Here is a 21,879-nt window from a genome sequence, read left to right as displayed (position 1 = left end):
AACCCTCCCTTCCCTCATCTGCTCCCCCTCCCCTTCCTTTACCACCAACTTCTCCCTTCCCTATTACCGCGTAACTACCAGCATGTCTCCACATCACAGTGCCTAACCTTAACCCAGAGCCCCCACTCTAGAGAGCAGCTCAGATTTTGGATCGCTGGCTGCGGCCCCATTCACAGTGCGGCGACTTCCCACCAGCCTCTATCCACGCACTCACCTGGGTCTCAGGTACATGGTGGCGGTCTCTGTGGCGGCAGCACAGGCATTTCCCGGTGTCCACAACAACGCTGAGACTCCCCACCTTCCTCAGCACCGGCCCCTTCCCGTCCCCGTCCCCATCACCGCAAGGCCATATATGGGCGTAGCTTCCACTCAGCCCTGGGAGTGGGGAGGTGACATCTGCAGATTGGACTTGCATTTTCCTTCTGCGCAAAATTCATATTTCCTGCGAGTTTAAGCGGTCATGTAGCTCACTTTCCGTGTATAATCTAACAGCGCTTTTTTTCCCCACAAATCATCCCGCGGGCCAGATTGGACCCCATCGCAGGCCGGATGCTGCCCGAGGGCTGGTAGTTTGACACCCCTGATCTAAATCATTAATGTATATTGTAAATAGCTGCGATCCCAGCACCAAGCCTTGCGGCACCCCACTAGTCACTGCCAGCCATTTTGAAAGGGATCTGTTAATCCGTACTCTTTGTTTCCTGTCTACCAACCAATTTTCTATCCATGTCAATACCCTACCCCCAATACCATGTGCTCTAATTTTGCCCACTAATCTCCTGTGTGGGACCTTATCAAAGGCTTTCTGAAAGTCCAGGTACATCACATCCACTGGCTCTCCCTTGTCCATTTTACTTGTCACATCCTCAAAAAATCCGAGAAGATTTGTCAAGCATGATTTCCTCTTCCTAAATCCATGCTGATCCTGTTACTGCTATCCAAATACTGCTATTACATCTTTAATAATCGACTCCAGCATCTTCCCCACCACAGATGTCAGGATAACTGGTCTATAATTCCCTGCTTTCTCTCTCCCTCCTTTCTTAAAAAGTGGGATAACATTAGCTACCCTCCAATCCACAGGAACTGATCCAGAATCTATAGAACATCTTAAATTTCATAATTTTCCACCTGACAACTTTGCAAAAAATCTTGATTTTATTATCAATTTCTTTACAATGAATGCATTCAAATCTGATTCTGGAATTGCAACCTGCAATTTCTCATTTGGAAAACACAGGGATTGGAGCAATAACTGATAACCAGTTGGTGATGAAATGGTATGGTTTCTGCTGACTGAATTGCAGACTTCAAGAGGATGAGCTACAATTAAGGACCGGAGCCGAAAACTACCTGCATTGAAGTGGAGCTTTCTTTCATCTGCTGACCTGCTGACTATTAATTGGTGCCGCACTCATCCTCGTGCCTATCTAAAAGCCTCTTAAAAAGCCGCTATCATATCTGCCTCCACCACCACCCAAGCAGGGTGGTGTTAAAGGCACCCATATACTGTGTTTAAAACAAGTTGCTCCACATATCTCCTTTAAACTTTGCACCTCTCATCTTGGGAAAGAGCCTCTGACTGTCTATGTTTCACATAATTTCATATACTTCTACCAATCTAAGAATCCTACCACTCCTTATAGCTAATGCTCCTTAATTCAGGCGGGTAAACATGGATAGGTAACATTTTGGCTCAAGACCATTTTTCAGATTCTGGTAAACCTCTTCTGCACCTTCTCCAAAGCCTCCACATCCTTCCTGTAATGGGGTGACCAGAACTGCACACATTTATTAAAATGTGGCCTAATCAAAGTCCTCTAAAGCTGTGACATGACTTCTTAACTTTTATACTCAGTGGCCCTACATATCAAGGCAAGCATACCATATGCCTTCTTTACACACATATCTTACTCCAGCATTTTGTGAAATAAGGTCCCAGCATTGATCATTGTAGAACTCCACTGGCCCCTGACCTCAAGCCAGAATAACACCCTTCCACCACAACCTTTACTCTATGAATAAGCCAGTTCTGAATCCAAATTGCCAAGCTTCCGTGGATTCCATGCATCTTAATCTTCTGGATCAGCCTACAATGATGGACTTTATCAAATAAATGTAGACAACATCCACTGCCCCACCATCATTGATCACCTTTGGCACCTTCTAAAATACTCAATCAAGTTAGAAAGACAAGACCTTCTATAGGCAAAAACATGCTGTCTGTCCCTAATTAGTCCATCCTCTTCCAAATGTAAATAAATCCTACCCTGAATAATCATCTCCCAATAGGTTCCCTACCACTGACATAAGGCTCACCGGTTCAGTGTGTGGGCTTTGATCAACCTATAGCTGAATTACTAGAGTTAACAACCAAAGTTAAGGTCCCTCTTGTGGATGCTAGTGTAAAAAAATTGGAAAATAACCAAGTAATTGGTACACACTAAATACTGGAGTAACTCAGCAGGTCGGGCAGCATCACTGGAGAAAAGGAATAGGTGACGTTTTGGATCAAAACCCTTCTTCAGGCTGAGAGTCAGGGCAGGGGGAAACTAGACAATAGACAATATTGTCATTCGGCCCTTCGAGCCAGCACCGCCATTCAATGTGATCATGGCTGATCATTCACAATCAGTAGCCCGTTCCTGCCCGCTCCCCATACCCCCTGACTCCGCTATCATTAAGAGCTCTATCTAGCTCTCTTGAAAGCAGAGAAACTAGAGGTATGAAAAGAATAAATCAGAGCTGGCACCAATGACCAAGGAAATGTGGAGCCCACAATGGTCCATTGTTAACTGTGAATGAGGTGATAATGAAGGGATAAATGGATGTGAACAGTGGAACTGGCAGAACAACCAGGGTGGGGGAGGGGCGGAGGGAGGGGGAATGCAAGGGTTACTTAAAATGAGAGAAATCAATATTCATACCGCTGGGTTGTAAGCTGCCAAAGTGAAATATGAGATACTGTTCCTCCCATTTGCCAGTGGCCTCACTCTGACAGAGGAGGAGGCCTCAGGCAGAAAGGACAGTGTAGGAATTTTGTTCTGTATCGGAAAGGGGGAAGTCAAGAGTGATGGTGAAAACATGACAAGGGTGGGGGTTGGGGCCAGAGGGGGGCAGGAGTGGAGGGAGGCTTAGGCGAAGTCCTGAGGGGATGGTAAGAGTTCAGAGAGGAGGAGGGGGGGGGGGGTGAGGATGAGGGCCTATGGAGGTTCCCCTCCTCTATCATAGATGAGGCCCTCACATATGCTTCCTTGTTATCCTGTAGCTCCGCTCTAGCTCCTCCTCCACCCAGTCATTAGGGGAACAGAGTCCCACTAGTCCTCACCTTTCAACCCATCAGCTGTCGCATACAGCACATAATCCTCCGACATTTTCACCATCTCCACCCATCTCCCTTGACTAAATAAAGAAAAATAGACTTCAATTTTGTTAACTTACTTTTTATTTGGGACTTTGTCAAATGCCTTCTTAAAATGCACATGGCTGACAAGTCTATTGCATTTATTACCTTATCTAAATATTCAATTGGTTTTGTGAAACATAATTTGCAAACGAATCACTGTTGACTCAGTGTGATCTACTGTCTTAAGCTCTTGTGGGGCAGCACAGTGGCGCAGTGTTAGAGCTGCAGGCTCACAGCGCCAGAGACCCAGGTTCGAACCTGACTACGGCTGCTATCTGTGCTGAGTTTGTACAATCTCCCTGTGACCACATGGGTTTTCTCTGGGTACTTCGGTTTCCTCCCACATTTCCAAAGTTGTGCAGGTTTGTAGGTTAATTGGCTTCTGTAAATTGCCCCTGGTGTGTAGGACGTGAAACCAATGTGCGGGTGATCAATGGTAGGCAGTATTGCTGTGGGTGACACTCAAGGCAAGTAATAAATAAAATATATTGTAAAAACTCTGCAACATTAATTAACTTCTATAAAATGTATTTCCATATTATAGAATTAGGTTTCCTTGCTAGAGTGGTTGCTTGGCAGTAAATATAATTAGCCTTGACTCTTGCAGTGGTGGTTAGTGGTTGAGTAATGGGGAAAGTATTCCAACTTTGTAGAATTTGCATGGATTTCAATGATACGTCTATTGTCACAGTTTAAAGAGAAGCAGAGTAACTTGGGCCATAACTTCCAGATTCCCTCGTTTAATTATCCATGTGTAGAAGCTGCTGGGTGATAAAATCCATTTTATGGGGACTCGTGCTAATCTGTCCTGCCTGTTAAATCGGGCCCATCTGCGCTCTCAGAGGGACCTAGTAGATAATCTTGCACTATTTCAAAGGCCAGAGGAAGTTTGATTAATATTTAATTTCCCAGCCAACGTACTTAATGGCAATTTTCCTTGTTTAGTTAGTCTTAGAATCTTGCTGTCAATCAAACCATACTACATCCAAATTGGATGCCATGTTACTGCAACAGTGACCACACTACCATGGGATATTTTAGAGCGTGAAAAGCAAAATATGCAAAAGCCTTTCCATCATTCTATTAAAACATTCAGAGATATCTCATTATTTATTTTACCAATAATTTACATAGAAAAATACAATTAAGCAGACATGAATTAAAGTTATCAATATAAAATTAAATTGCCTTGCTTTTTATTTTATTTAAAGACAATGTTGTTCCTTTCTTGAACCCATCCAATTCTCCCTACAATTCATCACTTAAGTCTATGTTGTTAGGATGACTAATTTAACATCCAATATAGAGGTGTAAAAAACGTAATGTGCTGGTATCTTGAGCAAAACAAAAAGTACAGGAGGGACTCAGTAGGTCAGGCAGCATCTGCAGAGTTAATGGACAGGCGACTTTTTGGGTCAGAAGCCTTCTTCAGACTGACTGGAGGGGGCGGGGGGGGGGGGGGGCGGTGAGAGCTGTAAAAGAGAGATGGGGACAGGACAAAGCCTGGGAAGTGATAGCTGGATACAGCCTGAGAGGTAGTTTGATTGGCAGATGGGTGGAGTAAGTGACAAAGGCTGGAGATGAAAGGAAGATAACAGTGATTCAGATAATAAGAGGAGTGAAATGCAAAGCCAGTGGGAGACTGGGGCAAGGGGAGGGAAAAGATGGGAGATGAATAGGAAATGGCGGATGGGGATGGGAGGCAGGAAACATGTTCCCAATGTTGGGGGAGTCCAGAACAAGGGGCCACAGTTTAAGAATAAGGGGTAGGCCATTTAGAACTGAGATGAGGAAAAACTTTTTCAGTCAGAGTGTTGTAAATCTGTGGAATTCTCTATCTCAGAAGGCAGTGGAGGCCAATTCTCTGAATGCATTCAAGAGAGAGCTAGATAGAGCTCTTAAGGATAGCGGAGTCAGGGGGTATGGGGAGTAGGCAGGAACGGGGTACTGATTGAGAATGATCAGCCATGATCACATTGAATGGTGGTGCTGGCTCGAAGGGCCAAATGGCCTCCTCCTGCACCTATTGTCTATTGTCTATTGAGATGAGTAAATGAAGGATAGGAAAAGAGAAAGGTGACGGTGTGGAAGAAATAGGAGCATACCAGGATGGGGTAAGAAAGGAAACGGTGGGGGAAAGGGGGTTATTACTTGAAGGAAATTCAGTGTTCATACAGTTGGGTTGTGAGCTACCCAAGCAGAATATGGTGCAATTCCTCCAGTTCACATGTAGCCTCACAGGTGCAATGGAGGATGCCAAGGACAAAAGCAATCGGTAATGGGAATGAGAAGGGGAGTTACAATGTTTAGCAACTGGGAGGTCCAGCACACCTTGGCAGACTAAGACAAAGCAGACAACCCTCATCTACACTTGGTCTCACTGACGTAATTTGGAAGCAACTGAATGCAACTTCAAGTAATACCTCCTACCTTTGCTGTGCCCACATGGTTAACTAATATTTTTCTGGGGAGGAATTCTTCCATCTTTATGACTCCATATGACTGCTGCCCACTAATGTGGTAATCTCTTAACTGCATCCTCAGTTCAGGAAAAATCAGGGATGGAACACAGGTGCCAATATTGCTGGAAAAGCAAAACACAGCAGTTTGCTAATTTGACCGGAAAATGCTGGAAATATTCAACAGGTCAGGCACAATCCGTGAAGAGAGAAACAAATTAACACTTCCGACAAGTTTCTGTTGATCTCTAGATCCAAAACGTTATCTCAATTTCTCACCCCACAGATACTGCCAGATTTGCTGAATATTTCCACCTTTTTCTGCCAATATTACCGTATTAATGAGATTTATACAAGAATTATTATTTTTTAAATCACAGTAAGAACTCAACACCACATTGACTGAAGCACGATTATGTTCCAGAGCTATCAGAAGAGACTGGACATAAAAATGCATAAATAAACCATTTTTATTTGTACGCATAATATATATGGCAACACACATCATGGGTAACTTCCATTGCTAATATTATACCTTTGATTTGAATATAAGATCTGTTCCTTTTGTAACAGATTTACAGTTGTTCTTCCCTTTAATGGTCATTATCGTAAATCTTCCCCAATCTTAGTCATAGAGCGATACAGTATGGAAACAGGCCCTTCAGCCCAACTTGCCCACACCGGCCAACATGTCCCAGCTACACGAGTCCCATCTGCCCACATTTGGTACATATCCCTCCAAACCTATCCTATCCATGTATCTGTTTCACTGTTTCTTAAATGTTGGGATAGTCCCTGCCTCAACTACCTCCTCTGTCAGCTTCTCCCATACACCCACCACCCTTTGTGTGAAAAGGTTATCCCTCAAATTCCTATTAAATCTTTTCCTCCTCACCTTAAACCTATGTCCTCGGGTCCTCGATTCACCTACTCTGGGCAAGAGACTGTGCATCTACCCAATCTATTCCTCTCATGATCTTATACACTTCTATAAGATCACCCCTCATCCTCCTGTGCTCCAAGGAACATATGTGGCCCCCCGTCTGAGGTCAAACTGGTTCCTGATGAGGTCCTTTAGACAGACAACATAGGTAAGACAATTCTTTGTGATATAAGGTGAGATATCACATGTGTTGATAGGAAAGTGGGACACGAGGTGAGCTTTGGTGTCTGAAGACACCCGGTGCTGACCTTCCCACTCCCGCCCGGCGTAATAAAGACTTTACTGTTTTACCACTAACTTTGTTGCATTGTTGTCTGTCAAGAAAAACGAACTTTAACATAAGAGTCCCAGCATACTCAACATCTCCCTGTAGCTCAGACTCTCTAGTCCTGGCGACATCCTCGTAAATCTTCTCTGTGCCCTTTTCAGCTGGACAACATCTTCCCTATACCATGGTGCCCAGAACTGAACACAATTAAATGCGGCCTCACCAAAGTCTTATACAACTGCAACATGACCTCTCAACTTCTATGCTCAATACTCTGACTGATGAAGGCCAGTGTGCCAAAAGCCTTTTTGACCACCCGATCTACCTGCGACATCACCTTCAAGAAACTATGCACCTGCATTCCTAGATCCCTCTAGTCTATAACATTCCCCAGAGCCCTACCATTCACCGTGTAGGTCCAGCCCATGTTAGACTTCCCAAAATGCAACACCTCACGTTTCTCTGTATTAAATTCCATCAACCATTCCTCAGCCCATCTGGCCAATCGATCAGTGTTATCAATCAATGCAATTGATCAAGATCCTGCTACAATTTTTCATAACCATCTTCATTATCTGCAAAACCATCCACTTTTGTATCATCTGCAAACTTGTTAATCTTGCCGTGTATGTTCTCATCCAAATCATTGATATAGATGACAAACAGTAACAATAAAACCAAACCCTGAGGCACACCTCTAGTCACAGGCCTCCAGTCCGAGAAGCAACCTTCCACCATCACCCTCTGCTTCCTTCCATGAAGCCAATTTTCTATCCATTGAGCTATCCCTTCTTGGATCCCATGTGATCTAACCTTCCAACCTTCTTGATGCAGTAAGTCCTTCAATAATTATATACCTTTTTTTAAAGGCAGCAATTTGGTTAAATATTTTACCTTTCCTACTCCACAAATTCCCAAATTTACGAGGCTTGTCTGAATTTTTTTAATTTAATTTAACCTAATCTAACCATTTACATATTGGATTGAATGCAAGTTTAGTTTAGTTTAGTTTTGTTCATTGTCATCTGTACTGAGATACTGTGAAAAGCTTTTGTTGTGTGCCAAGCAGTCAGTGGAAAGACTAAACACTATGATAAAGGATAAAGGGAATAACGTTTGGTGCAAGATAAAGTCCACGAAAGTCCGATTAAAGATGGTCCAAAGGCCTCCAATAAGTAGATAGTAACTCGGGTCCACTTTTTAGTTGGTGATAGGATGGTTCCGTTGCCTGATAACAGTTGGGAAGAAACTGTTCCTCAATCTGGAGCTGTGCGTTTTCACACTTCTGTACCTCTGCCTGTTGTGAGAGGGAAGAAGAGGGAGTGACCGCCGGGGTGAGACTCGTCCTTAATTAAGGACAAATCTCCTTAAAGAAGAAATATTGGGACACATTTCCCTGGTAAATCCTTGCAGTTCTGCTAGAAACAATTGCCTAGATACTATCAAGAGGCTTTCTGAGAAATCTGCACCATTGTCACACCAACTGCGTTGATGTTAAATTCCTTGTGGAGTTCAGCACAAATCTGTTTTTTTTCAAACATTTTCCTAATATTTAAAAACAAGTAAAAGCAGTTCATCGAATGATTATTGATTTTCCAATGCCTTTGAAGTATAGAGTAATTCACATGATATTTTGAATTCTCACATTTATTTTACAGCTCAGCATTTTGCACATGCCCCAGGATTTAGGAGAAACATTTATTCTATTCATTGCAGTGTTCAATTAAGTTTTTAAATCCCACAAAACTTTCTTCGCTATTTTACTTGTTATCCCTAGACAAAATCATTGAATGAATAGCATTATCAAAATATTGCAAAATTTGCATGTTTATCTTAGTAACCCGCAATTATGATCCAGACATAAATTAATACTTGTCTGACTCAGAATATTTACATACTATAAAAGTCATGAGAGCGAAGTAGTGTGTTAAAGTTGGTGTTTTGCAGAAGCAAAGGTTTTACTTGCAGTGAAATATTTTGCATTTCAATTGCAGAACTTTAGACCTACATCTTTCATAGTCTAGGGGAAGATCTGAAAAGAATGGAAAACGAAGAACAAATGACTAAAATGGAACTTCATTTGGAATCTCAAATACGTATTGAAAGGACAGTGAAAGAAGTTGACAGGAAGAAAACCATTCAAAAGAAGCTGCGTGAAAATTGCTCGTGTTCGTTGGATAAGTTTAAAAACCTTATTACCGGTTTCTTCCCTGTCCTCCATTGGCTTCCAAGATACAAGCTCAAAGAATGGATTTTAGGTGATACCATTTCAGGTTTGCTTGTTGCTGTTGTTATAGTTCCTCAAGCAATAGCATATGCATTGCTTGCTGGTCTAGAAACCAGCTCCAGTTTGTATGCATCCTTTTTCTCCTGCATTATTTATTTCTTAATGGGTACCTCACGCCACATTTCAGTGGGCATTTTTAGCTTAATATGCCTCTTGGTGGGCCAGGTGGTCGATCGAGAACTTCTTCTGGCTGGATATGAAGTTGATGAAGATTTCAAAGTGTTGCCATCAGCAATGAACAATGCAAATAACTGGACGAGCAGTAATGTTACTACATCCATGATAATGAATATCACCCTTCCTGGATCACTGAATATTGAATGTGATAGAAAATGCTATGCAGTCAGTGTTTCGGCTGCCCTAACATTTATGTGTGGTGTTTATCAGGTAAGATTTTCATTATGAGTTTATGTGTTTAATGCAAAAGTGAATAATTTTGGTATTTAATTTACTGTTATATTTTAGAACTAATTCAAGAAACACTCTACTATAATTTCAGAATCCACCCCAATTACATGATTATTTTCCATGACAGTATGAAATAAAGCAAATTTAGTCATCTTCACTTTAAGAAAAATCAAAATGATTATATTTATTATTTGTCACAATAATTTTTGTATGCAACAATTTTGGCCACATACACCATTTCAAGAGTATTATTTTGTTAGCACCTATAAACCAGATCAGAGTAAAAATAGAGGCAAAGAATTATTGCTACTAAGACTGGAGCAGTTACAAACGAGCAATGATTTCCCTTCATATTTTGTATGTTGTAATCTGAAGGGTAATGGCATTGTTGAGATAAAAACAAATTTACAACTCTGTCCAAAAGTACAAGATGTAATCAAGCTTGAACAAATGATAAAAACAGGATCTTAATGTTGAATTAATATATTTAATAAAAACTGCTAATCATTATAGACAATATACAAATAAAATTTACAACATAATTTGGTAACTCTGCATTCTGTAAATTAATTCAACTTTAGAAAATCTCCCATGATCCACTAATTAGTTTGTTTTTGCAACTGATAAGGTTGCAAATATTATTTTAATAATCCTTTCTCATATTCAATTGTTTAGTATCTTGAGAAACAAGTCCAAAGTGTCTGTCCAGAGATCACCAAAGGTAGCCACAAAAAACTGGAGTAACTCAGCGGGTCAGGCAGCATCTCTATAGAAAAGGAATAGGTGAGGTTTCGGGTCGAGACCCTTCTTCAGATTGAGAGTCAGGGGAAAGCGAAACGAGAGGTATAGAAGGTAAATAGAACAAAATATATGAATATATGCAAAAAGCAACAATGATCTAGGAAAAATTGAGCCCACAATGGTCCAGTGTTGGTTGTGGGGTAGGTGATAATGAGTTATACAGTAAAACTCAACAGGATGACAGTAAAACTAGTAGGACGATTAAGGTGGGGGAGAAAAGGAGAAAGAGATGATGCAAGCGTTACTTGAAGTTAGAGAAATCATTACATACCACTGGGTTGTCAGCTGCTCAAGTGAAATATGGGGTGCCTTTCCTCCAATTTGCTTTTACTGAAGGTGGCAGCACAGTAGAAGGGATAGTAAAGAAGACGTACGGAATGTTTGGTTTTATTAACGAGGGCATAGAGTATAAAAACAAGGCAGTGTTGTTATAACATTGGTTAAACCATAACTGGAATACGTTTAGAAGGCAACACTGATTTGGAGCTGGCATGAATTCAAATTTGGAGCTGGGCTCAAACCTCTCCTGCATTGGTGCAGCACCCTCTCCTCCCTCCATCCCCTCCCCCCCCCCCTCCCCCTCCCCCTCACTCCATCCCCCTCAACCCCCCTTATCCTCCCTCCCTCCACCCTCCCTCCTCCCACCACCCCCTCCCCTCCCCCTCCCTCGCTCCTCCCCTCCCTCCCCCCTCCCTCCCTAGATAGATTTAAACTTTAAAATGTGAATAACTTAAAAAATATAACACAGATTTCAATGAAACTTCTTCCATTAGCACCAAAGGGACGACAGTGAGTAAGGATGGTCTAAAATTGTCACGCTCTCATGTACCGATTTGGCTGTGGTTCAGGAACAAACAAACAAACGAGTTTTAGTATTTAGATAATGAGGTAATTGATTAAAGTTTTCAAGATACGTCTCCAAAGACGTACAGGTATGTAGGTTAATTACTGGGTAAATGTAAAAAATTGTCCCTAGTGTGTGTAGGATAGTGTTAATGTGCAGGGATCGCTGGGCGGTGCGGACTTGGTGGGCCGAAAAGGCCTGTTTCCGCGCTATATCTGAAATATGGAAAATATATATATATATTGAGCAGAACTGATAAGGTACTTGGAGAGAAACAATTTCTTCTAATTCTGGCTTCTGAGCTATGACTTTCCTATCTAAAAAGTTGGAGCCAACGCTTGCTGAAATAAAGAAGCAAGGAACTGCAGATGCTGGTTTACAAAAAATGACATTAACGCTGGTGTAATTTAATGCGTCAGGCAGCATCTCTAGAGAACATGGATAGGCGACATTTTGGGTCATGAGGGTCCCTTGCTGAAGTGAAGTTAGGAAGTTTGATCTCTGAGCTTGTTAGCATTTATGTGACATAATTACATCATGTGGGAAATTGTAGTTTATCTACTCCTTTGTGGTTTCTGTGAATATGTGCCGGTAGCATTACCTGATAGAACAATAGCTGGGAAAACACATGGCAGTGTCTATCAAATATCCTGCTCAATAACGATGTGGTACATGAGAAAAGAATGGTCTAGGTAGAATACAAACTTTGCATGGACAAATAGTTATTGGTGGCTAATTATTGATTAAATACTAAATACTATAGCAATATTCCCAATCCCTTCCAGCATTCAGTTGACAAAGAGTTAGGGCTGACAGGGCTGTAATTAATTTGTTAATGAGACCGCAATTGGAATATTGTGTTGCCATGCTTTGTTGGTTCTTAATGACATTTAGTGGTTTCTATGGCTTGCTGCTTTCAATGACTAACATACGCATATTCCTGTGTATTGCTTGCACCATTTATTTGATTCTACATCTGTCTGATGCTGGTCCTGCCATGGTCTTGTGTGCTCCAAACTAAACCAGGGCTTCCCCTGATATTGGTAGCGTGAGAGATGAGGATGGAGTTCAGCTTACAATTTTTTCTGTTCCTGTTGATATCCTATGATATTTCTTGCACTCCCTTCAGCTGCTCAACTATCGTAAATGTATCCTATTGTGTGGGAATGCCACATGGTGCACAGTAAAGACAAAATTTTGATCCACAAGAACAGCGATGGACACTCCCACAAACCCTAAGGACAAATCAATGAACAATATGCTGATTGATGAGGGCGAGATGAAGTACTGACACTTAATTTTGCACAGTCATCTCCTGCCCATGAGGCAGGCAAAGAGGAAGGAAGCAAAGAGTGATGCGAGGTCAGGAAAGGAGGGGAGAGAAAAGGAACCATATCAGAGCTGGTGAGGAACAATCAATGGAGTGAGCAGGCACCAGAGATAAGGAGAAGCCTGGAAAAGACTGACATAGGGAGGAACTGGTGATGAGAGTGTAGGTGAATGATGAAGAGAGGATGGGAAATGGTTTGAGATCTGGAAATTGAATCGTTTGGAGGCTACAATAAAACATAAGCATATTTCTGCTCAGTCACCCAATCTATTAATAATTACTTTTAATTGGAACTTCCGTATACATTTATACAATCCTTTTGTGTCAATGACAAACTTGACAGATTTCCATTCTATTACTTAAAAGTTATATAAAATGTTTAGTACATTGTTTCAAAAAGAGATCCTTGTAAGATGTCAAATATCTCATGTTAACTTTAATCAAGCCCCACATGTTGGTTACCAGTTTACATATTATGGTTAAAAAATATCTATTAAAGGACATTAACCCCTCCCTTTCAAGTGCTGCATTCCTACTGAACTTTGATTTTATTTACACAGCAGAGTATTTTATCCTCTTTGGTCTGATTTGGTTAAGAAATGCTTAGAGGCTCCCATGTTTCCTATCAATTAATGGAGATTTTTCTAAAGCTGAAACTATTATTGCAGAAACATTGTGTTCAAGAACACAGTATAATTTTGTTTTTAAAAAACCTGTAGGGTGACACAGTGGTGCAGGGGTAGAGCTGTTGCTTTGCAATGCCAGAGACCCAGATTTGATCCTGACTACAGGTGATGTCTGTACAGAGTTTGTATATTCTGTGACCGCGAGGGTTTTTTCCTGATGCTCCAGCTTCCTCCCACATTCCAAAGATACGCAGGTTTGTAGGTTAATTGACTTCTCTAAATTATCCCTAGCGAGTAGTATAGAACTAATGTATGGGTGTTCGGTGTGGATTCGGTGGGCCAAAGGGCCTTTTTCCAAGCTGCATCTCTAAACTAAACTAAACATTTTGCCATCACAGTCTACAAAAACATTTCACATTTTGAGATGACTTTGCAAAAATACAGAAATGAATACACATTTTATGTTCCCATATTATGTCCCTGAAGCACTATTTACAACAAAAAAACTCAAATGTGGCAAAGTTTTAAAAGGCAGAAAAGAATATAATTTTAATTTGCCATGTGATCACCTTATTCCTAATGATGCCATTAAATCATCAGTGAAGCTTTGCAGATGTGTTAAAAATAAAAAGTGATTTTTTTTCTTGGGGATATGCATCTGATTTTATTATGAATGGTTGTTATTTATTTATCTATTTCTTATTCCAGTTACTGATGGCAATTTTCCATCTTGGATTCGTATCCAAGTACCTATCTGAACCCTTGCTGGATGGATTTGCAACTGGTGCCTCGATTACCATCGTAACAATGCAAGTCAAGTACCTCATTGGAGTAAAGTTGCCACGTAGCCACGGACCTGGCAGTGTTGTTGTAACTTGGATAAACATTTTTAAGAACATTCACAAGACCAATTTATGTGATCTGATAACAACTGCCATTTGTATGCCTTTGCTAATTGCTTCAAAGGAATTAGGAGAAAGATACAAGGACAAGCTAAAGTTTCCCTTCCCAATGGAACTGACTATTGTCGTTATCGCTACAATAATATCTCATTTTGTAAATCTAAATGAAATATATGGTACAAGTATTACTGGCCCAATCCCCACTGGCTTCCTACCTCCCACAGCTCCGAGTTTGAATATTTTACCAAGAGTTGCTATTGATGCTATAACACTTGCAATCATTAGCTTTGCCTTCACAATTTCACTCTCTGAGTTGTTTGCAAAGAAGCATGGATACACAATTCAAGCCAATCAAGAGACTTATGCTCTTGGATTTTGTAATGTAATTCAATCATTTTTTCATTCTTATGCTTCCAGTGCAACTCTGGTTAAAACACTTGTTAAAGATTCCAGTGGGTGTCAGACTCAGCTCTCTAGTCTTGTGAGTGCTGTGCTGGTGTTAATGTTGCTCCTTTTCTTAGCTCCTGTATTCTATTCTCTGCAGAAGTGTGTTCTGGCATGCATCATTATAGTCAGCCTCAGGGGAGCTCTCATGAAATTTCGTGACCTGCCAAAGTTATGGAGAGTGAGCAAAATTGACACTATGGTTTGGTGGGTCACAATGTCGTCTGTGTGTTTGATAAGCACCGAACTAGGGCTTTTTACAGGGGTAACATTTTCACTTCTATGTGTCATAGTTCGCACTCAGGTACCTAGGACAGCTTTGTTAGGTCGAAAGCAGGACTCAATTCTGTATGAAGATCAAGCAGAATATAATAATCTTTTATCTATTCCCCAAATTAAAATCTTTCGTTTTGAAGCTCCCCTATACTATTGCAATAAAGATTACTTTATGGAGAGCCTAATGAGGAAGGTTGGTCTGAATCCTGCTCTGGAGATTGCAAAGCATAAAAAAGCAGAAAACAAGCAAAAGGGAAAAAAGAAATCAGGGGAAACGTTCAATGGTAACATCAATCAAGAACATCCTGTTATCAAAGAATTGATTCCCAAGATCTACAATTTTCACACAATTATTCTAGATTGCTGTACCATGCAATTTTTGGATACTGTTGGTATTATTACAATGAAGACAGTCCTGAAGGATTATAATGACATTGGTATTACAGTCCTCCTAGCCAACTGCAATCCTTCAGTGCTTGATTCTTTGAGTAGGGGAGAGTACTTTGGAGAAAATTGTAAGGAGATGGACAACTTGTTTTTCCATACTGTGCATACAGCTGTTCAGTATGCTGAAGTCAAATGGTCTGAGTCAGGTAATTCCTCTCTCTAAATGTTTCTGTATTTGTTTATAAATATTGACCATGCACTATGAAAATGGCAATACGAATAAATTTTAAAAGGCTTATAATCTAAGCTATAGATCACTGGATATTTTAATCATAACTGAAGCTGCATTTTCATTTGTTATGGCACACTAAATTAATCTACCAGATATTTGGTCAAATAAATCAGAAATATCCTTATTGAGACCTGACTCTGATTTATATGGGTAACTGAGGATTTTTTACAACACATTTAATATTCCCTAGTGAAGATGGAATTAAATAAAGGTAGGGTTCATGCACTTGGTTGCAAGCCAGTGAACCCAGGTGGAATTATTCTTGCATATAAAAGAGGACAATAATTGCCTGGAAAATAGATATGAATAAATACATTCAGAGTGAAAAAATGAAAGGTTATTTTTTTAAGATATTTTATTAAAAAAGTCAGGAGTGATCTGTTGAATAAAAACAATAATTTGCTGCAAGTTACGAATAAACTTGGTACAATTAGTCTTTGTGAACAGTGCTGAACTTTGAGACGATCCTCCCAAATTTTGCTGACACTATGGCAAGTAGGTACTAACCTATACTACTGTTATCAATGTATATAATTATTCCTTTACCATAGCTTTTTAAGTAGAAACATTTACCAATGTCGCATTGACAAGCACTGCTGATGTTAATTTGGTGTAGCTAATTTAAACCATGGAATTAAGAGTTTGCTACTAGGACAAGTAAAAAGTCACCAATCTGTGCTTTCATCTGTTTGCTTTCATCCCCATTGTTAACAACAATGATATTGTTGTGATTAGGAGTAAGTCACTTTACTGCTTTATTATTAAATGAGCAGAATTAGCACTGGTCCTGAAGGTCACAGTGTTATTGGTGACTCTAATAAACACTGAATTAAGTGTTTTCTTAGGAGTAACATATTCATTTCAGGATGTAGTACTCGGGCAGCCTTATGAGATGTAAACTTAAATAAATTATTTTCTTAATTTCTTTGAACCAAATATCTCACACTACATTGTGAAACAATAGTATCTGACACATTTAATGAAATTATTTCTAACACAATAATTGAGGTCATGTCTCATAATGATAAAGTTCGGTGCATGGTAAAATAACCGCTGGAACAGAGACTGCAATCATCTTGAAATACAAGTAAATTAAGGTTTGTTATTTATAATTCTTGTGTAATATTTGTTTTTTTATTCTAATGTTGCTCTTACCATATAACAGACCAATAATTTTCAAAGTAGTCTGCACTTTCCAACAACCTGGATGGTTTTCTCTTGAGTGCTGGAGGTTGAGGGGAGACTTGATAGAAATATACATAATAAATTAGATTGGTTAGACACATAACTTTTTTTCCAGGGTGAAAACATCAAAGACTAAAGGCCCCAGCTTTAAGGTCAGAGGGGCAAAGTTTAAAGGAGATGTGCATGGCAAGATTTTAAACAGAGAGTGTGGTGGTGGCAGATACAGTAGAGGCATTTAAGAGGATTTTTAATAGGCACATGGATATGTGGGGAATGGTGGATTATTTGTCACATGCAAGTTAATTTAACTTGGCATTATGTTCAATACAGACATTGTGAAGCAAATGCCCTGAACATGTGCTGCACAGTTCAATGCACATTTACCTATTCTGGTCACCAATCCTGGACTTCACGTTTAACAGTGGAATTGTGCTCATAAGTAAGGCTGATTAGCTGACTCTAAATAAATAATAATGGTATAACGAATCACAAAACAGAATAATTTTAAGTAAAACGCAAACTGATTTTTATGTATAGTCCAGCTGTTGCATAAAACTTGTCTTTGCTTACGGGTGTATTTTGGGAAATTGGGTTAATGTATAAAATATGATCCAAATCAATTATTATTACAATCCAATGTGTATAAGTTAATTAAAACAGCATTTATCTGTAATATTAGATTATGAATAAATCAGCAAAATGTTAACAAATATTTTGTAAACTGCATTTAAGTCGTAACAAAAAATGCAATTATTAATTATCCAGTGTACATTGGAAAAATGATTTCATGACTGTATTTGAAATGTACAACCAATAAAATATTAAATAAATAATTGTAATCACAAAATTCATATTGTGAATCAAATAAAACATCGGTCAGATTTTGACGAATCAATCTGGAATAAATCAGCAAAACAAAAAACTATTTCCAGTCTGAAACACAATTATAACTGGTTCTGAGCCAAACCATTAATTTCTAAAAACACAACTCAGTACTTACTGTCAACAATAACTCGTGATATTCTTTACACATTAGACATGCACAGATGACACAATTCCTTCAGCAACTCCTTTACAGTATTGTCCAGAAATTAGGTCACATTGTTTCACAGAGTGTGTAAGAAAATAACTGCAGATGCTGGTACAAATCAAAGGTATTTATTCACAAAATGCTGGAGTAATTCAGCAGGTCAGGCAGCATCTCAAGGGAGAAGGAATGGGTGACTTTTTGGGTCGAGACCCTTCTTCAGACTGAAGAAGGGTCTCGACCCGAAACGTCACCCATTCCTTCTCTCCTGAGAAGCTGGCTGACCTGCTGAGTTACTTCAGCATTTTGTGAATAAATTGTTTTACAGAGTGATTATTAGTGGTCAGTTTCAACACTCCATTATTATCTCCCTTACTCTGCTATTTTCAGCAAGTTTTCAGGAACAGTATCTAGTGCCACATGTTGAGAATCCAACCCAGCCAGGGCACATTTCAAGATAATCCATAATCTGGTCTTTCAATGTTTATATTTGCATAGTGCACAGCACACTAAAAAAAAACCAACTGCAGGTACTCCAATGCCCCATCATAGACAAAAGAAAATGTGCAACAACAGCACCTTACAATTTGAATTTCGGGCACCGGTGAAGCCTGCTTTTGTGGGTCCTTGTCAGAAACAGTTGGCACAATGTGCACCTTTAACTAAACAGATGAATTCCTTTGCTTAAAATATTCATCACTATAATGGGAGAGTAATCAGTTTTGAGTAAAAGAAGTTGACTCATAAGATTATGTTTGTAAAATGTAGGAGTTAATAGCAAAATTAGCAAAATAGCAGAGCACACTATTTTCTGTGTAGCAGTTTAAATGTTCAGCCTGAAAAATACTGGTGTAAAGAACAACATAGACCACAAAGCTGGAAGTCAGAATCATAAAGCACAGAAATAGGCCTTTTGGCCCAACATGTGTGTGCCAACCCATCTGGAACCCATTACCAATAATCCATTTCTTCTTCTCACATTCCCATCAACTCCCAGATTCTGCCTCTCACTACACACCAGGGGCAATTTTAAGTGAACTATTACTGTATCAACAACATGTTTTTGAGATGTGAGAGGAAACTGGAGCAAAGGGAGAACATGGACAGAGTAGGTTCTGAAATGCAAGAAAGAATTTGAAACTGGGTCGATGTTTGCGTTAGTGACTCATTTTGGAGTGTACTGGTAATAACCCTCAACTGTAGTGGTTTCCGAAGGTTCAGTAATTTGGAATTAGTTCATTAAATGGAGCTTCAAGGGATTACCTATTAGAATTGACTGCACAACAACAACAAATAATGACAGCATCTATTTACGTAGCACCTCTAAGGTAAGCAAAATTCCAAGATGCTTAGTCAGAACATTATCACACCAAAATTTAATACAACCACGAAAAGAGATAATAGGAAAGAAAATTGGTCAAAGAAAGAACTTTTATGGAACATCTTAAAAGAGGTAGAAAAAAGATTAGTTACCTCCAAGTTAGAGAAATTGAAACCAGGAGTAAAGGTTGCAGGTTCAGGAAAGCGGGATCTGGAAGGATTATTTGCTTATAAAAGGTTGCAGAGAGATGAGAACCGGTGGTGAGACGGGTGGAGAATATGAGAAACCGCAAAGCTACTTGAAGACAAGGATGCAGCTTTTAAAATAAAGACTTGTCAGTGTAGGAGGGAATGTCAGTCAGCTTGCACAGGCAAGATAAAAGGTACTGGCAGCAGAATGGAGACATAAGAGACTGCAGATGCTGGAAGACTGAGCAAAAAATGAGGTACTGGAGGAACTCAGTTGGTCAAGCAGCATCTGCAGAGGGAAAGAACAGATAAGGTTTCAAGTCGGAATGCTTCTTCAGACCAATGGAGTAGAGGGGAAGCAGTGGGAAAAGAGAGTGGGGGTGGGGCAGCTCATGGTAAGTAATAGGTGGATACAGGTGAGGTGGGGTGATTGGCAGATGAGTAAATAGTGACAAAGGGAAGAGGTGAAATTTAGTAGAGTGTGAGGTAAGAAGAGGTGAAATACAAAGCCAGAGGGAAGATGTGGGTGGAAGGGACGGAGGAGGAGAACAAAGGAGAAATACAAGGATATGGGGAAACTAGGAAAAGGGAGAAGTGGGGGTTGAGCATATGGAAGAGGGGAAAGAAGCAGGAAGATCAGGGTGTTGGGAAATGGGTGTGCACAGGACAGAAAGGTCTGTTTGGGAATGGGAGGGGGAGTTAAGTAGTTAGCAACTGGGAGATCCAGCAGGACTAGACAAAACGAGCGCAAGTGTTCGGCGAAATGGTCGCTTAGCATATACTTCAATAGTCAATTGTCAATTTTATTTGTCACATACACATAAATGTGCAAAATGAAATATTACCCACAGTCCAACAATAAGAGCAATAAAAATTAGCAATAACACACACAATCATAAACCAACACCAAACAAAAAGAAACATCCATCACAGTGAGTCTCCTCCTCACTGTGATGGAAGGCCAGACTGTCTTTTCTCTTCCCCTGCCGTCTTCTCCCGCGGTCAGGCTGTTGAAGTTGCCACGTTCCAGGCCGCGCCAGACGGTGAAAGGTCCGCAGTGGGCCGACCCAAGCCCCGCGATCCGGGGCGGGCGAAGACGCTGCCGCTACACGTCGGTGCGGTCGGGGCTCCCGACATTGAAGCCCCCGCCGGGCGGAGAAAATCCCGCAGCCTATTTCAGGCCGCGCCGGACGGTGAAAGGTCCGTGGCGGGCCAACCCAAGCCCCGCGATTCGGGGCGGGCGAAGACGCTGCCGCTGCCGGAGCTCCCGATGTCGGCCCCCACCCAGGGCACGGCCTGCGAGCTTCCGACGTCCACGCAGCCCAAGGCCCGCGGCCGAAGAAGCCTCCAAAGGCAAGTCGCAGCTGCTCCCGCAGCGCCACCACAGCCTCCGAAGGCAGCCAGCTCCGCAGATGGTAAGTCCAGTCCGCGGGCTCTGCGAACCAGAGCCCAGGTGGTCCCAGGTGGAGACCGCCAGCTCCAGGTGTTTGGCCGATGATAGGCCGAAGTGGGAACGGAGACACGACCCAGAAAACAAAGGTCGGGTCTCCGTTTAGAAGAGACAATTTTACCGTCCCCCCCACATAACACACAACCACAAAAAACACTACATCATATCTAAACACTACAATTAAGACAAAAAACACAAAAGACAAACGGACTGCAGGCGAGCCGCAGCTGCTAGGGCAGCGCAGGCCACCTACTGTTCGATGTAAAGAAGGCCACACGGGGAGCACCGAATGCAGTTTTTGTTTCACATTTCTACCGTCCGCAATGGTTTGCATGTATTACAAAGCAACCTGAATCGCATTAGTCAAATTGTAGCATTCAGATGATGCTTATATTTGTGCATGCTTGGAGACCAAGCTCCAAGAAGGTTGACTTTTTCTCTGAAACATACAAGAGAATGGACCATGCACTCAATATTCATAAGTGAATAGTCCTTTATTATCCTGCGTTGCTCTACTTCACTATCCATCAACAATAAAGATTCATACTAGACTCTGGAAAACGTGGACTACTTCTCAAATCTCGTGAATCACTGCCAGTGAAGCCAGACAGTAATAATGAAATTCATCGTTCACTTCAATACACTGGCATAGGCTTTAGTAAATTGAGTAAAAGGTATTTGAATATCGAGATTTCAGACCTGACACAAAATTCATGGTCTGCTGCTCAGCTTCCAAAACTTGGACTACTTGCAGCAAGCATCTCAAGCAAATCCTCCAAATTTACTAGAAGGATAAGCAAAGAAACATCGGTGTCCTCTGCAATGCCACACCAGTAGTAGAGTTACAGTCAGTCTGATCTGCTAGGCAGACCACCTCATTCGCATCCTGAAATTGGTGCTCTCTGCCGAGTCTGTCACAGGAAGACATTACCTGGTTGAAGATTCAAGGATGTGATCATAGCTTCCTTGGAAAGAAATGCGTGGCCCATGGCCATTCAAAGAAGCATTCGGGATGCTATTGAAAATTTCATTCCA

At 40.8% G+C, this 21,879-nt stretch overlaps 2 protein-coding genes across 5 annotated transcripts in view; one reads left to right on the top strand and one right to left on the bottom strand.

The window, feature by feature from the left end:
* The window catches only part of LOC144596863 (sulfate transporter-like), a 37,258-nt gene extending 21,654 nt beyond the window's left edge, over nt 1–15,604 (top strand). The window contains exons 2-3 of the mRNA XM_078405729.1: nt 9,071–9,750; nt 14,081–15,604. Coding sequence (XP_078261855.1) covers nt 9,118–9,750; nt 14,081–15,604 — 2,157 coding nt within the window. The 5' untranslated portion in view covers nt 9,071–9,117. The remainder of the gene's footprint in view (nt 1–9,070; nt 9,751–14,080) is intronic.
* The window catches only part of idua (alpha-L-iduronidase), a 156,280-nt gene that overhangs the window by 88,170 nt on the left and 46,231 nt on the right, over nt 1–21,879 (bottom strand). The window lies entirely within an intron of this gene.

Source organism: Rhinoraja longicauda, chromosome 1, assembly GCF_053455715.1.
Source record: "Rhinoraja longicauda isolate Sanriku21f chromosome 1, sRhiLon1.1, whole genome shotgun sequence".
NCBI lineage: Eukaryota > Metazoa > Chordata > Chondrichthyes > Rajiformes > Arhynchobatidae > Rhinoraja > Rhinoraja longicauda.
This window is presented reverse-complemented; position numbering and strand designations above follow the sequence as displayed.